The 16,544-nt window shown below is 36.4% G+C and overlaps 1 protein-coding gene across 4 annotated transcripts in view; it reads left to right on the top strand.

The window, feature by feature from the left end:
* Nucleotides 1-16,544, top strand: part of WWC3 (WWC family member 3) — a 98,998-nt gene that overhangs the window by 57,112 nt on the left and 25,342 nt on the right. For all 4 annotated transcript variants that reach the window (XM_015638345.3, XM_015638356.3, XM_019007728.2 and 1 more), the window contains exons 7-10: nucleotides 1,833-1,982; nucleotides 4,033-4,106; nucleotides 13,046-13,288; nucleotides 16,166-16,255. In XM_015638345.3, coding sequence (XP_015493831.1) covers nucleotides 1,833-1,982; nucleotides 4,033-4,106; nucleotides 13,046-13,288; nucleotides 16,166-16,255 — 557 coding nt within the window. The remainder of the gene's footprint in view (nucleotides 1-1,832; nucleotides 1,983-4,032; nucleotides 4,107-13,045; nucleotides 13,289-16,165; nucleotides 16,256-16,544) is intronic.

The raw sequence follows: 16,544 nt of genomic DNA, 5'->3' as shown, positions 1-16,544 counted from the left end.
TGAGGTGGCAGAAGAATTGGCTTTTTTAGTGGACCCAAAGAGTAAGACAAGTTAAGTAGCAGACAAGGTAGACAAGTTAAGCTCCTGGTGGCAAGTGGTGTGGTAGCCTTGTGCCACTGGCAGCATGTCTGGCATTGCTCTGCACTGTAATCTGTCCTTGCCAATGCTGCTTGTGAAATCCCAGCCCCTCAGACCCATACAGAGCAGGCAGAGACTGAAGAGGGAGCAGCACAAGCTCTGATATGTGGTTGTACCTGTGTCTCTCCTTGCTATTCCCTAATAGGAGGGAAACAATGTGTGGTTTGAGGGGCGGTCAGGAAGGAACAGGGGCCCCCACTCTGGAGGCTGGTGAGCCTACTTGTTCACTCATCCTGTGCCAGGCTGGGTGTTCTCCCTCCTGTTCATCTCTAGTGGAGGATGGCCTGAGGGAGGGGCTGGTATATAACAGCAAAGGGATCAACTATGTAGGATGGAAATGGAGATCATCAGAAAAAGCTGCTTTTTCTGGCTAGTTTCAGGCCTGCTTCAGTTCTATAATCCTGGATGCTTCCTGGCCTCTGAAACCAGATGCCTTCATCTTCAATGTGGCCTTGTTCTTCGTGTCAGTAGCAAACAGTTTCTGTTAGACAGGTTCATTTCTGGACTCCGCTAGTTGAATTTGGTGTTAGAAAAAGCAGCATTGATGTGTTATCCTTCTTAAACTACACTTTGAGAAATCTTCTGATAATTGGATGTGGATGGACAGTAACCTCGGCTTGCAAATCACTGGTAGTCAGAGCCACTGAAATTCTTGAGGACCAGCCTTTTCGCAATGCAGTGCTTCAGAGCTGTCCCTGATTCTCTAGTTCAGACACTAGAGTAAGACGTTTTAGAAAGTTTTTTATGTGTATTTTTAGAACCAAATTTTTTGATTATGTTATGATTTATAAATTATTACAGATCTTCAAATTTCTGATAATTTTTTCCCCACATTTTAGTTTGTCCTTTATCCTGTGGTGAAAGGACAGAGAATTTTTAATTTTTGTTTGATGTGTAATACTTAGGATCTCTGTCATAAATGACAGCTGGCACAGTGATTTTGTGACTAATACTACATTATCTGTAATTTTTGAACAAACGAGAATGCACAGTGAGAAAATAAAAGCAATACTAACAATTTTGTTCTTTTAAAGGCTTTTTAAGAGCCTGTCAACCAAGATTACATTGTCAAAAAGCTTTTTTGTAACTTTGTTATTCTGTTGTATTCCCCTTTCCCCTCAAAGACTGATGTTTCTGCTTTATACTGACAGTTTGTGTCATTGTCTAGACATTTCAGCCATGTCCCTTGCTTAACCCAAAATGTAAAATATCTCTTAACTATGTGAACCCTGGGTAAGAGAGCACAGGGATGGTATCAGCTGTCATAAAAGTGCAATCAATACAAGGTATTCGTCAAGTTGGATGAGATAACAGTACTGACTAAGGAATGTAACCTGTGCCGAAGATGGCAAAAGGGCAGGTGAATCACATTTGTCTTCCCTATCAGCTAATGTGAAGTTGACAGCTGCTAGATTTAAAGAGCTGCAAGCCATACAGAAGATAAAACATTCATAGATCTAAAACAAATAATATAAAATCTGTTTACTGTTACATGCATCTTTTGAAATGAGAGGTTTATTCCAAAGCAAACCTTTTGCATGCTGGTAACATAATAATGAATTTTACTTTCTGTAAGTAGCTCTGTATAGGCAAGCTACCAGTCTTTTTAAATAATTTCAAAATTTGTTTTTGTTATTAAAAAGTATTATAAAAACTATTTTTTCTAATCTATTAAAATATGTCTTCTCCTTTAGAGCCTGGCCAAATTAACAGATGGATTCAGGAATAGCTGTTGTATTACAGATTCCCTGCAGGATCTCCAGCACAATTCTAGTTCACTCAGTGACTCCTGTTTACCTCAACAACACTGCGATGCTTGTTCTCAGACTGACATCACTGGAGAGGTATGTGAGTATTCCTATGTGAAGCATTTGCTGTACAAAATTAGCTGCTTTTGAACTACAGTGATATAGTGTTATTTACTCTTTTAATTTAAGAGGTGTTTGGCTGGAGCAGAAGGAAAAATCCGGGGCGATACTGGTGGTGAGGGAGTTGCATTTGCTTGTGGTTTCTGCTGTGTGCAAGCTGTGGGCTTGGTGGTTCTGCTGCTTGAGCGTGGCAGAGGGATGCAGTGGCATGCTTGCAGGCAGTGGCAGGTAAAATCAGCTCCTGGACTCAGCCAGCCCAGCAGAGCACTTCTTGCATTGCCACTTTGGTGATGGCAGGTTCATCTTGGAGTAACAGCTCTTGCTTAGGTGTTCATGGACCTCTTCTCTTCATATTCCCAACTCTGAATTATTGATACTTGTAATGAGATAGGAAGGAAGAAAATTCTTTAGCCAGCTTGAAGTTGCAGTAGGCATAATTTTGCATGAGATGTTAGCATTGTGGTAGTAGTGATAGCTGTGTATTTTTTAAAATTTTATTTTTTCATCATTTTTTTTATCATGCTTGTATTCATTGTTCATATACGTGGAAGATGTGTATATCTCTGCTCTTTTCCTCTGTCTGAGATAAGGAAAGTATTTGTTATTCTCAAAGTATTTTTCTTAATCAACAAAACTGCCCATGTAGTCTGTTTTACCTTTGTGCTTTGTAAAGGTATATTTATAAGTATGCCTTTAAATGTGATATTCAAGAATAACATACTGGCATTCCTTGGAAATGGTTCTATCTGAATGAAATTGTGTACTCCAAATAATAGTAAGTAAAAATTCAGCGTCCACTAGTACTACAGCAACCCAGTTGTTAATCAGTAATAAACCATATGCCTCTGTGGATGACTGGCACAAAAGCAAGAAAGCAACTTGTTTGTAGTTTGTTAGTATGGTAGTTTGGATGTTAATTTTCACTTACTTAGAAATCATCTCATTGTTGGCTTTGTCATCTCGTTTCTTGTCTATTTTATTATTCTTTCATTGCTGGCTAGTTGTCAGATTAGATGTCTCCAGAGGGTCCCTGCAGAAGAGGAAGTCTTGTTTTTGAGAAGATAGACTCTTCAAGAATCTGGGAAAACTGACCTAATGCTAGGCTGTCTTTCAGGGTGTTAGGCAAGATGGTGCCTTTGGGGTGTGGTGGATGGGTGGATTATTGAATTCTGAAACAGTTCATGAAAAGGAACACAGGAACATTTTCCCATTTGCAGTACACAATTCAAGACAAGTACACTATGAAAATTATGTTTGAGGTGTAGGCTTTTTGTAAGGGAAACAAAAATAATTATCTGAATCTTTTCATGGAACTATTGTTAGCTCCATGTGAAACAGAAAAGAAGTGGAATTTTTACCCATAGGATGATGGAGACAGAAAAAAAGCAAGCTAGAGGAGAATTCCGGAGGTGAAGCTGTGCACTTGTTTAGGAGCTTAGGTTTTAACTGTTTGACCATACAGAAACTTTTGAGGAGGGAAGTGCTAATGCCCTAAAATAGAAATTGTGTAGAAACACTGTGCAGTAGGATTTGCAACATAAATGCACATTGTACAACTGCTTCAAGATCAGGTGTTTTTTTGTACTAATGTTTAAAATACATTAATGTTGTAAGTGCTGGCTAACACATCACAGTACAGGGAATGTATTCTGAATTGCTTCTAATAAGGGTATTCATACAACAGCTATATAAAGTAGCAAAATATTTCAGTTAAAATACTCTGTCTTTTAGATTTGGATAAAGTTGAAAAGCTTTGACCATTTATCAATGATTCAATTTGCTATGCCTCGATTTCCAAGTTAATAATTTATTGAAAGGGCTTATTTATCTTCTCTGTTTTTAGCAATGAATTAGTTTTGCATTGCGAAATTGATTTTTTTATTATGTTACTATTTAAAGTATAGAGGTCTCTTTAGTGAATCCAGTAAGGAAGACTAATTTATCCCTTTCTTTATTGTGATGAGAGTGTTTTTAACTTGTTTCTTCCTTTCATTTTTCTCCTCTCCTTGCTCTTCAACTCTGCAAGTTTGGGTTTGATGACAAAACAAGACTTGTAGACAAAGTGAGGCTGAACTGGCAATATGAAGAGGCCAAGAAAAGGTAATTAAAGATAATCTATTGGGTATTTTATATTTACTTTTGTGATTAAAGTTTTCAAAGTTGAACTGGAACCAGACTCCAAGCTGAAATATCTTTGGGAAGACTAATTTGCTCTCTATTAAGTAGTAAACAGATAATGAAAGTTTAGGTAAATATTAGACTTTATCATAAGATTATTATATTTGTTTGCAGAGATTAAGCTAAATGTCATCCCTGTTCTATACTTTTATAAACACAAAATTGTAGTGGTTCAATTAAACTGTTTTACTTTTTTTCACCCTCTTTCTCAAACTTAGATATAAACTGTCTTTAAGCTTACACTTATCAGCCTGGTCTGTCAGGATACCCAAAGCTTTGCATACCTGTGTCTTAAGTTCAGTGTACTGAAGCCATGAAGAACAACAAATGCAGGGCTTCATGTGAGATAAATGAAGATGTTAAGGGATGAACAACAGAGTACATAAAAATAAATGTTGAAATTGGAAAAAAAGTCTGATAAAAATGATAACAAGTATTACTTTGAATAGATTGATTCTTCACCAATTCCTTCAGTCTAATTGCTTATTGTAAATATTTCTCTTGTGGAGGCCAGTCTTGCAGTGTTTCTTCATGGATTTATAGAAGTTTTAAAAGTACTATATTTAAATATTTTAGCAGATCCTCATTGAACCTCACTGTTTTCAAACTGTTTGCTACATATTCAGGACAATAGTGTGGGTACAGATGATTGATTACTTGAACTTAAATGAATGCAGTTATGATTATTTTGATTTGTACTAGAATGTAGTCGAATGTGTGAAGTAGAATGTGTAGAGTATTCTGTTGTGGAATTTGACTGACACCTAAAAGATTCAATATAGTAAACTTTAAAACCCATAGTTTTAAAATTTGTATAAATTAGGATTTCTTTTTCTTTTCAATATGATGTATTCTACCAGTTTTTTACTTCTTTTAGAGCAAGAGTTAGAAAATGAAGTTCAATTCTTCTATCTTTGGTTTTCCATATCAAGGTGACTTTTTCTTTGGAGTAATCTGTAATGAAGTTACAAGTCTTTGCAGAAATTGTAAGTTTATAGGCAGTTCATCATTTTGTTGTTGGAAAATTTACCCGCATTCGGACACAATATCAGCTTCAAAAATTAAGCTGGTACAAGCAAGCCCAGGTGAATACAGCTAAATCTTCAGGATTTGTAACTTGAATGAAAGTCTGCATCAATCATACAGATTGTGTGTAAATACCAGTGACTATTACCTAATAAAGGTTAAATAATTGGGGAAAAAAGAACAAAACAAAAATGTCTGTGTCCTGATTGCTCACAGGATAACTTAGCACTTAGAAGTCCAGTGATAATTTAGTGACTTACAGTTGCTGAAAGAAGAATGATAGAATTTAGTTTTATAGTGTTCAGTTTAACAGAGTCACTGAGGCTGTGAAGATTGTATTAAAATGTTTTTAGTTCAGCTTTCTGACACAGCTTTTCTGTGTTTTTCAAATCAGTTCTCTTCTTGTTTGTTTATTACAGGGAAAAGATAGAGTGGTAGTTTTTTTGAGGGGGTGAAGAGATGTTGAGTTTTTTTGGGTTTTTTTTTTTTTTTTTTTTTTAAGTATCAAAGCATTTCTCAGCTGGAAATGCCGAACATTTGTTTCTGCATGGAATGCAGTATTTCTGAACATTAGAAGTGAGCTGGTGTTTGATCTTAATTAAGTGTAGAAAATCTGGGTAACTAACCTTCCAACTAGAGAATGGTGATTGCAGTAAGAATAGTTTTGCTTTCCCAGGATAGCAGCTCTGACAATGGTTTGTTATTTAGCAAAAGTATGTTAGTTGCTTTAAAAGAGTAGCCTTATTCTGCCCAGTATGTTGTACGGAAGTAATCAGCTTTCAGCTTTTGAGTGGAACTGCACAAAGCTCATTGCCCCTACCAGTTATCTCTGTGGTTGCATTCTTCATTTATCATGCATTCCTTCCCCTTAGCTTGCTGGCATTTCTGTAGGGCTTTTGTCTCTACTAAATATCTTTGTGTTCATTCTCCCTTGGCTGGTGAAATATCTACTGTTGCTGCACAGTGTGGGTGACGGAATGTGCTGTGATGGATTAAATCTACAAAGTAGAAAATTAAAATGCTACAGTATGTCACAGCTGTAAGGCAGTATATTGTGACTGCTTGCTTGTCAAGTGGGTGTGGAAACATACAGCAAATAAGTACAGCAGACAGACTTTTAATGGGAGATTTAAAACACACTGTAGGAAAGAAGTATGTCTTTCCCCTGAAAGGAAAGCAGGAAGAAAACACCACAAACTGTAGGATGGAGGTGTTGCATTTCAGTTGCTCTTGTGAATCTAGCCATATATAAGCAGAATATTTGCTAGATGTAGTAAAAAGTCTTTAAAGTATGTTCTCTATATATCTATATATTCCTCTAAGCAAGGAAATGCAGTGCTGGGATTTTTGAATGAACTGTCTTGAGGAATTCAGGAGATGAAACCCAGTGATCACAGAAGAGTTGTCTTACATTCCCAAAATATCCCTCCTCCCTTATAAAAGATAGTTTCATTTTAATTCCTCCTTCAAAAATCTCTCTGACTGCTGAATGGTTTGGCCTTTGCATAACTTAAGACATTCACATAGCCTTTTTTCCCCCATCACTTTCCCATCGGAAGGAAGTTGGATGATTTGCAATTTAATTTTTCCCGTGGGTATTTCAGATGTTGTACACTGTGGGTTCTGACATTTCCAGCACGCTGGGGAAGAGATCCTCTCCCCTGTTTCTGATCCAGGCTTTTGGAGGTGTTTTGTAAATTCTGCTTTTTAACTCACTCAATCGTGCTGAAAGGAGGCTCAATCACTTTTCTTCCACTCTGTACTCTTACCCCTCCCCCATTATTTCTAAATAAACTGTACCTTATTTCCATGAAATTTCTCCTCTCAGATCTGCCAGTGTGGCCCTCCAGTGAAACAGGGGGGGAGGGAAGACGGTCTTTTTGAACACACAGCCCCAAGCTGCCTGGATAAATACTGTTTTTAGTTTCAGTTGCTATTTCAGTGAGACCACCTCTCATGAAAGCATTTGCACACTGGAAAGTGTACCCCTCAAGCACTTTTCTGAATATACTGCTTCATAGCACAAGAAATCAAAAGCAAATTGTTTTTCTTTGATAACTCCTAAGTTGTGCAATTCAGTAAAATGACTACATGAAGTATATTAGCAAATGTTCATGAAATGTCATTGCTGCAGTGCCTCATATCCAGTGAAGTGTTTTAATCGGTAGATGAAAAATAAATCCCTCCAATAAGAAGTAAGAAAAGTTTCAGCTGTAGATTTTTTTGGGTTTTTTTGATAGTCCAGTCTGAATGGTAGCTAACTTTAATGAACTGATACATTCAAACATCTTCAACCAGCTTACCTAGTTTGGGTTGTATTTATTTGTATCTTCTGTAAATTTGAATTCAAAGATGTTATTTTTTCTTTCATTTCATAGAGGCATGCAGTGGATGTTAGGAGATTTATTTTAGCCTTGAAAAAAATCTCTTCCTCATATTAAGATATGCTTAATATTTCTACATTTGTCTTCAAGGATATTACTTCTGATATAGTTTGTTGCAAACTTGTCTCATTTCCAAAATTAAATTTCAGTTAGGCCTTTAAAATTACTGGCATAAGCAAAAGTGTGTCTGTGCAATTTGTGCTTACAGTGACAAAGTACATGTTGATTGGATATTGATAACAACATTCCAGTACTAATACAATTATACAGTCAAGTATTTTCCTTTTAAAATTTATCTTGTATAGGCAGGTTTCAAGGTTTAATTACCTAATCTCTAGTGAAATTCAGTGGATTTGTACTCTTTATTCTGCTGAACAAATATGAAAATCTGATTCAAGGATGAAGTAATTTGTTTGATGTCACATAAATAGCTGGCTCAGCCAAACCTTAATCTCCCATTGCTAGTTTTTAAACATATAACATTTTCTTTGAGTTATAAAGGAAGCTTAGACATGCTTTTGAACTTCTTTAAAGTTTTGTACTATTTTCACCTGTGTTTTTGGGAAAGCTTGCTTTGAGCAGATTTTTGCAATTTTCCTAAAATGTGCAAAGTGCCAGTGAACTCTAATGGTTCCATGAGTTTCTTAAGCCAGTTTAAGACCTCGTTGTTATTGAATGAATTGTGTTGTGAGGAAGGCTGGGTATTCTACAGAACATACTCATGTGGTCTGCCAAAGCCACAGTGGCACATACTTGCAGGAACAGCCAAAATAGACACACTGGAGAGATTTTGCGAGCATTTGGCTGAGTTCCCTAGCTTCTTGTTCTTTCCATTTCTTTCTTTATCTTTCTCTAGCATTTTCCTCTTTGGATATAAATCATAATCCACACTCAAGGAAGTGCATAAATACCAGAAATTATGAAGGTCTTACACTCTTCATGATGTGTCTTCAGTCCCACAGCCACCACCTTTGGGTATTCCTTGTGAGAGATATTCCCTGTTACCTGAAGTGTCAGAGAACTGGGCCCACTTATAAACCTAGAGAAAAGAGTAAGCAGGGCTGATTTATGTGATCTTGACCACTATTCTCTTTCAGACTGGAACTGAAATATTTTCTTTATTTTATCCCCACTGGTCTTCCCACAGCACAGGTAACGAAGGCCTCAGTTCTAGAGTGGTATGGTATGTCAGCCAAAAGTCTAGGCATTCAAATGTAGATGAGTATTGTTTGGTTTCCTTTTTCTTCTCCTTATAAAATTCAAACCATGTTAAGTTTGAAGAACAAGTGCCAGCTCTAGGATATGTCCACTTTACAACCATGAGGTAATAACTTTGAGTTGGTTCAGAGTATTTCCCTCCCCAAGACACCTGTCTTGTTCAAAGTCTGAGTAAGAATCTAACATGGGGTAAATTGTAAATCACTCATCTCACAATAAGTTATTTTTACTTACTTCTTATGCTCTAATAAATATCCTCTTGAGCTCAGCAATATAACTTCATTAGTGCTGGGTTCAGATATCACGCTTGAAAGTGATTTTCTTAGTATTAACAAAATCTTTAAAGTTCCTGAGGTATTTTCAGTGACAGAAGGGTTGTCCCGTTTTGTCAGGGGGAGAGGGAGCTGTGCAGAGCTATAATGATTCAGACATGCTACTAAATTTAATTCAACTATGTCTAATTAAATTCTGGAAATACTTGCCTTTTTTTTCCCCATGATGTAGTTTGTATAGTAAACTGCTGACACTGATCTCCATCCTCATGCTGTGTCTGCATTATCTTGAGTGAGGCATCATTCTAGATACCTTGGTATGGCATTTCAGTGCCATTTCAAGTCAGTGTCTGCTTAAGATCATCATCAGGTTAAACCTTTGTCATCCCATCTGTGCCCCTCTCTTTACAAGAACTGTTATGTTCATCTCCATTCGAAATTTTAAAATACTGAATTAAGCAGCAAGTTGGCTTGCCTATCTAGGGAACCAGTCATTTGATACCACCTACTCCAGTGAGGAATGCAAGCTCCTCAGCACTTGTTATGCAAGGATGGGAATGGGCAAAATGCCTGGAATGCTGATGGCTCAAAATTAACAGTTTTTTCCACAGGAATATGTTAAATTGCTGGATCAGTAGGGACCTCAGTATCTGGCATTAGGCCAGATAAAAGCACTCTTTTGCAGTGACTACAGTTAAAAAATAGTATCTTAAAAATACTCATTAGGAAGGAGAAATGTGCTTGAAAAACAGAGGCTTCATAAAGGATCCTAAGTGGGGTTTTTTTTCCACTTTAGGTTGCAATCTATGTCAAATCATTGATTTAAGTGGATGTTTTAAGGCAGCTTAATATATGCACCGAGTTTGACAGTAGCCATTTTCTTCTAACACAGCAGCAGTGAGAATGACAGGCATAAATTCTGGCATAGGCAAGAAGAGTGAAATGGCTTATTTATGTATTTATTGTGACTGGAAGAAAAGTTTGTGTCTGAGGAGATAGTTTGCAGTTACAGAGCATACTTAAGAGGATTTTTTTACTAAGTTCTGAGCATAACTAAAAATGACAACTCAGATTTTTATTCATAATTTTGAGTGAATGAAACCATAAAAGCCTTAACGGTGTCTTCTAGCCAAGGCAATAAATATTAAAAAGTTTGTCACTGGTAGCTTCTTGGAACAACTTACCATACAGAGGGATTCCCCAGGGGAAAGCAAACAACAAAATTGCCCCAAAACTTCAGTTCAGGAAATAGAGGTTGCAGAAGACTGGTTTTTTGGTGCTTCAACAGATTCCTGCATTATATAGCGTTTTGTGCCTGCTTTTTCTTGGTGTAAAGGGAAAACTGTAGAAACAAGAAGAGCTAGCTAAGAGTGTCGAGGGAATCAGAGTAAATACCTAATCAGATTTTGGAACTCTTCAGTGATACAAACCTTGTCCACAGCAGTACTTTTCCCCCTTTAGCAACAGTATAATTAAGTTATTGTATGAGAACTTCCTACTTTCAAAGCATCAACATAATAGAAATTGAAGGGAAAAAACAAACTTTAAGCTGGAATGTCGTACACAAAGGGAGTTACGTGCTCTCAGCAATCTCAAGCATCTAAATTAAAACCTCTTGTGTTTAGTGAAGGTGGTGTTTTACTCCACAGACAAGTGGAATCACTGATTCACAAGCACTGAAAGATCTCTTCCTTGATCATACTTCTCTCTTCCTTGTTGCCTACATTAGTGTTCATTTGCACCTGTGGTCTGCTTCTCAACCAGCTCACCCTGCAATGTAAAAATAAGTATCAAAACAGTGTTAAAATGAAGGAGAGGGTCAGTCCTTCAGCTGTCTTATGAAGAAACACAAAGACTTCAGATGAATGTCATCTTCTTTTGTCTACAAGCTGTGTAAAAGCTTATGAACACAATCAAATAGTCCAGACTCATCTGATTCACACTTGGTTGCCAAGCTGTGATAACTCAATTGTACCGGAATTCTGTGATTCTGTTGAAAGGATCTTGAGTCCCTGTTTGTTTCATTTGGCACTGAACACCTGAAAATCAAGCTCTGTGTGCTTCAGGAGTGTTTACTGAATGTTAACAGCAGAGCAGCCTAGGCATGGGAGAGAAAGGATCCTGACCCTGCTTGCTCTTCCTGGCCCTGACATTTGGTCAATGGGGTGAGGTGTTCTTCAGGAAGCTGCATCTGGAATTCATGCACAATAGCTGAAGTGTGAAATATGTAGACTGTATGTACTGATCCACAATGGTGCTTTCAGTAGGTATTGGCAGGAAGTTGGTTATTAATGCAAGGAGGAGGAAATGGTATTGAAGGGCTTGATAAAGTATTTTGCTTTAGACAAAAATGTGACATAATACCCAATTTCTTTACTTGCTGAAATGAAATGTAGTGTGTGTGGTGGGGGGAAAGGACACTGAAATTCTTATTCATATATGGATGCAGTCACTGCAAAATGACTTACATTGATGGTTTATTCTCTTCCCTTGATAATAAGATGGCCAAATACTTCCCAGATGTCAGTAGGAGATAAACCTTACTGCATGAGGTTTTGTTTTCAGATGGGGAAAACATTCCCTTTGTCATGTCCGTGCCTTTTATTCATTATCACGTTATCACGCTGTGAGTCTTTGGTTTGTGTGTTATGGGATTTTACCTTGCTTTTTTGTTGTTAGTTTTCTTTCTTACCAGCTCTATTTGAAAAAGATTGTTTTTATCAAAACCAATTAACTATATCCCACTTTGATGGCTGGCTTGAAAGTGTATTTATTTATTTATTTATTTATTTATTTATTTATTTATTTATTTATTTTAAGGGTAGCAATCTTTTAGAGGTACTGATCTTTGTTTGAATGGAACCATTTCAAAGTGAAGATGAAACTAACATGTAAACTGCTTAAGTGTTGTACAGTTCCTGAGTTTTAAATGTTCAAAAATCAGAAAGCTAGATTTTCTCTTACCTCTAATTTTAACTGTTATATTCTAAAGTGTCTAAACTGTCATTGCCAGACAAACATAAATACCTAGCAATAAGTGTTCTCCCTCTTATGCCACAAGAAGCATTTGTGAAATGTCTAGCTTTAGGGTACTTGGTAATACTGATAGGAGTTCAAAATTTGTTTCTGAAAGAACATGTTCTTAAAAAGTCAGCTGTGGAATTATTCTTAAAAATGTTGCTTCATGTGATGGTGTAGCATATAGACATATAAGAAACTACTTTTAACTATAAAGCATACTACAGGAAAAAAACCCACAAATTAGCTTATTTAATTGCATATTTTTATGATACATTCATCTAAAGCTACTTGTATTTTGTAACCAGTTAATCTTTTTTCCAGACTGATGTTTCTGTTTTAATGGCAGCTTTAAAATTTTGTTGTAATTTAGGGTAGTCTAATATTTTCAGTTCCTTGAACCATTCCTCTACAAGGTGGGATGTGATTGTATGGACATGTTGTCATTAGTTAAGTATCTCACCTTCTTCTTCAAATTCTTACTGCACTTTTAAAATCCCAGTTTAAGATGTGATTGTAGAAGAATGAGGAACCAAAAAATGTTCTGCTTCATCAGCTCTACAAGAAGTAAACTTGAGCTCTAAAATATTAATTAATTTTTTACAAAATGAGAAAGCTGTGAAGACAGATATTGTCTATACAGTAGATAAAAGCACTCTAGTTCTTGCACATCTACACATGTAGGAACACTTTCAACTGTTTACTGTTTTAAAAATGCACAAAGCAATTAAAAAACCCCCTGAAACCAATCAACCAAACAAAACCCTCCAAAAACAAGCCCAGTCCAAAACCCAGAAACAAATAATCTCCCAAACCCCTCTAAATTTTCTTGGTTTGGTATTTAGAAGAAAAAGGGCACAGGCATCAACAGGCTTTGTGTTTAGATATTTTTCCTCTTGTCTTTCTCTTCTGCATTTTGAAATACATTTATCCTCTTTTAAAGAGTTTCGAATATACAACAGCAGCTGGCCTTGCTCGATAATGAATCCTGGCCAGGAATGGCTGAAGCGGACAGGGACCGTCTTCAGCTCATCAAAGAGAAGGAGGCTCTTCTTCAGGAGCTGCAGCTCATCAGTCAGCAGAGACGATCCCCAGAAGACATTGCACGTTTGGAGGAAGAAAAAAGACGCTTGGAAGATGAAATTCAGCGAGCTCGAGCAACGTCTGCGCATGGGGCCACTGAAAGGTTTGGGAACTTGAATTGTTTTCTTCTCTACTGTGAGATCCATGTAGGTAGCTTTGAAAGGAAGAGTAGGGAATTTCATTGTATTTAAGGAAAAACTAAATTACTAGAGAAATTTGGTTTCAGAAAAGGAGAAGACTGTTCTTGTCACTACTTAATTCTGTCTGTCTTGGACTTTTCTGAAGCAGAGGTGTCGTCTAGTTAGTTTTCCTTTCATTCATTTAAAAATTCTGAATGGGAAGAAGAAATCTGAATAGAATCTCAAAAGATGCTTGGAATAGGTCTGGGTGATACTCCCTGATAGAGAGCTGAATAACAGTACCTGGATAGTAAAAGATTTTTCTGTTCTTTACAGTGGGGTAGTGCTCATCTCCCAAAGCATCAGAACAAAGATCTTTTGCTATATTTAGTTTCTGCCTTGTAACAGGAAAGTTAAATGATGATGTTTTTGCTGCCTTTTATATACAATATTTCCTTTTCATTTGCAGTCTCAGCAGTGGGAACACATCCCAATTCTGACATTCAAAGAACATAGTAAGCAGTCATTCTTGAAAACTTAAAAATCAAGTTATGTGTAAAATAAACAACCCAAAAACATATTAGTGGAAATACAATGTTTATTTCAAAGTTGCCTACCTTTTCCTGTAGCCAGAGAAAAGGACAAAACCTCTTAATCTCTTTTTACCATAGACTGCTTCCAGTGAAAGCAAGAAGCTGCTTGTTCTTGCTTCTCATAAATAGTGGTAAAACCTCAGCTTTGACACTTCAGGAAAACCTACAAGAACTAGCTTTAATGTGATCTGTGTAAAGGTTAATATTTACACAATTAAGACACTTGAAAAATATTTGAAAGTGCTTTCCATATACAGATTTTGACAAGTCAGTTTCTTTGCAAATGCTTAATTCAGACAGTAAATTCAGTCAATAAATAGAAAATTCACAGCCAGCCTACAGATCAGTGTAATAAGTTTTGCAATTTTTGCCATGTTGTGACATTGGCTTTAGAGCTTAAACTGACAGAAAAAGGAGTTCACTTTACTCTGTCGTGTAGTAAGTTTTATTTGTTGTTTTTGGGCTCTCATGTTAGGTAGTGCATACTGTGTTGGCAAGAAGGCCAAGCTATTTTTCCATGGAGTTCATGCTGTGGAAACCAGCATTCCACTGGGGTACTTGATATTTTAAATGCTAGCAGAAAGTTGAGCAGAAGTTAGAATAATACTAATGGGTACTCTGTTTTTGTATAGCAAATTTGAAGAAAGCTTAACTATTAGTTGCCTGATTTTCTGTTGTTTGTTTTAGATTCAGAAATAACCAAAAATATTCCTATTCTAATTCTGCTTTTGTATTTCCACTTTGTTCTAATTGTGAAATACAAAGGTGTTTCTTTCTTAAATAATTAACACTTCTTTTTTGTTACTGAGTTTTAAAGGCACTGAGTTATGTGCAGATCAAAATGAACTTGAAATCTGTATGATGGAGGTGGGGGTTCTGTTGTTTTTTGTTGTAGTGTTTTTGTTAAGGCTGATAGTCTTAGTTGGAGGCATTTCTTACTTTTTAGCACGGGTACCTTACCTGCAGCTTCTGTCACTGTGGAGTGTAGGTTTCTAACCTTCTTTTTTTACAGTAGATGGTGTGAAATCTCTGCTTTCCCCTGCAAGCTTTTGAATCAGTTATGTTTCTTGTATCTATTTGTCCTTTTCTTTTGGTTCCTGCATGCAGTGCCTATATGGTGTAAGTTTGCATAGCTGACCTGCAGCCTTCCTTGTGCCACAGGTTAACCTGGCCTGGGGTGCACAAAGGCAGGAGAACAGCCTGAGAGCTGCTGTTTTATCCAGGAGAACTCCCTTTCTGTTGATTTTTAAATCCTGTTCATTACCATGTTGAACTCTTAACAGCTGTCTTTGCAGCTGAGGAAGGTCTGAGGCAGTGCAATAACTCTAATCTGCTTTCTCCAAACCATCAGTATCTCCATTTCCATTGTGATGTAGGGCTGAAGCTGTAACTTTCCTGGATGTACAAAATGTACAACACAAACCAGAATACTACCCTGGTATTATCTTGAAGTTCAGTGCTTGGACTTAGAAAAACAAAACATCAGGAATATAATTCTGGATCCAGAAAAAGAGTAAATTGTAGATAAAATTTATTATTTGAAATTCTAATAATGTCAGAATACTGAATTTAAGATATCTTATAGGTGTATGAGATTGATGGCGTTAAAGTTACATTCCATTTGTGTTGTGGCAGTGGTACTGAGTAATTCAGCTGCTTGTTACTAGAATGAGCAAAAAAAAAAAGTTGCAGCATGAGATATTTCTCATTCCCTGCTTAACTGTAATGATAAATGTTAAACACAAAACCTACAACACATAGAATAAGAGCTTAAATTATATGTTGATGGTTATGGTTAACAGAAGTCCTTCAAAAATTTTCTTTGTATCTTTGAAATTTTACATTAATTGTCTTGGAATATTTTTTTGGTGACAAGGTGGAAGGGCATAGTATTTTAATAGCAGAATCAAGTTGATGTAAGGGAGAAAAAAAAAATATCTTGTAGAGTCTGATATTTTTACCTGGGACTTTTTATGACTTTGCTAATTGCTGTATTGTATTTTCAACATCATGATCCTTACATTGTGCTTTAGTTACTTCAGTTTTCTTGTCTGGGAATTTTCCTGGAGTCTTGGTTCTTGTGTTCTTGCTGGAATTACTATTGCTGCATATGAGCAGCAGAAGTTCAAACTTTTCATGAAACACTGCAACTTTTTTTAATATTCCAAACTTCAATGCATTGATTTTTTCCACATTTGGGAAGCTCCTAGCACTTCTTGAACACTACTGTGATGAAGAAAATAGTAATATGTATGTGTTGAATTACAGGATACTGTTACAGGAGAAGAGAAATTGTTTGCTTATGCAACTAGAAGAAGCTACGCGTTTAACCTCATATTTACACTCCCAGTTAAAAAGGTAAGTTACATAAAACTAGTAGGTTTTGAAGTAAGTACAGCAGAGAAGAATATTAATAATGTATGAAGTTTATCCTTTTATACTTCCGTGTATGTATGCCAAGTAAATTAATTTTTCACTACATTTCACTACACTTTGCTCTGTGGAATGTGATGATTTGGATGGAGTTGTAGAAATAATATTAGGAATGGCTATTTGGGCTACATTATTAAGTGTATCTGGGAATTTTATGTTACTTTCTGAAAGGGAGATTAGTTCTTAAAATCTGTTGTAATATTGTTACAGTTTT

This window comes from Parus major, chromosome 1 (genome assembly GCF_001522545.3).
Source record: "Parus major isolate Abel chromosome 1, Parus_major1.1, whole genome shotgun sequence".
NCBI lineage: Eukaryota > Metazoa > Chordata > Aves > Passeriformes > Paridae > Parus > Parus major.
This window is presented reverse-complemented; position numbering and strand designations above follow the sequence as displayed.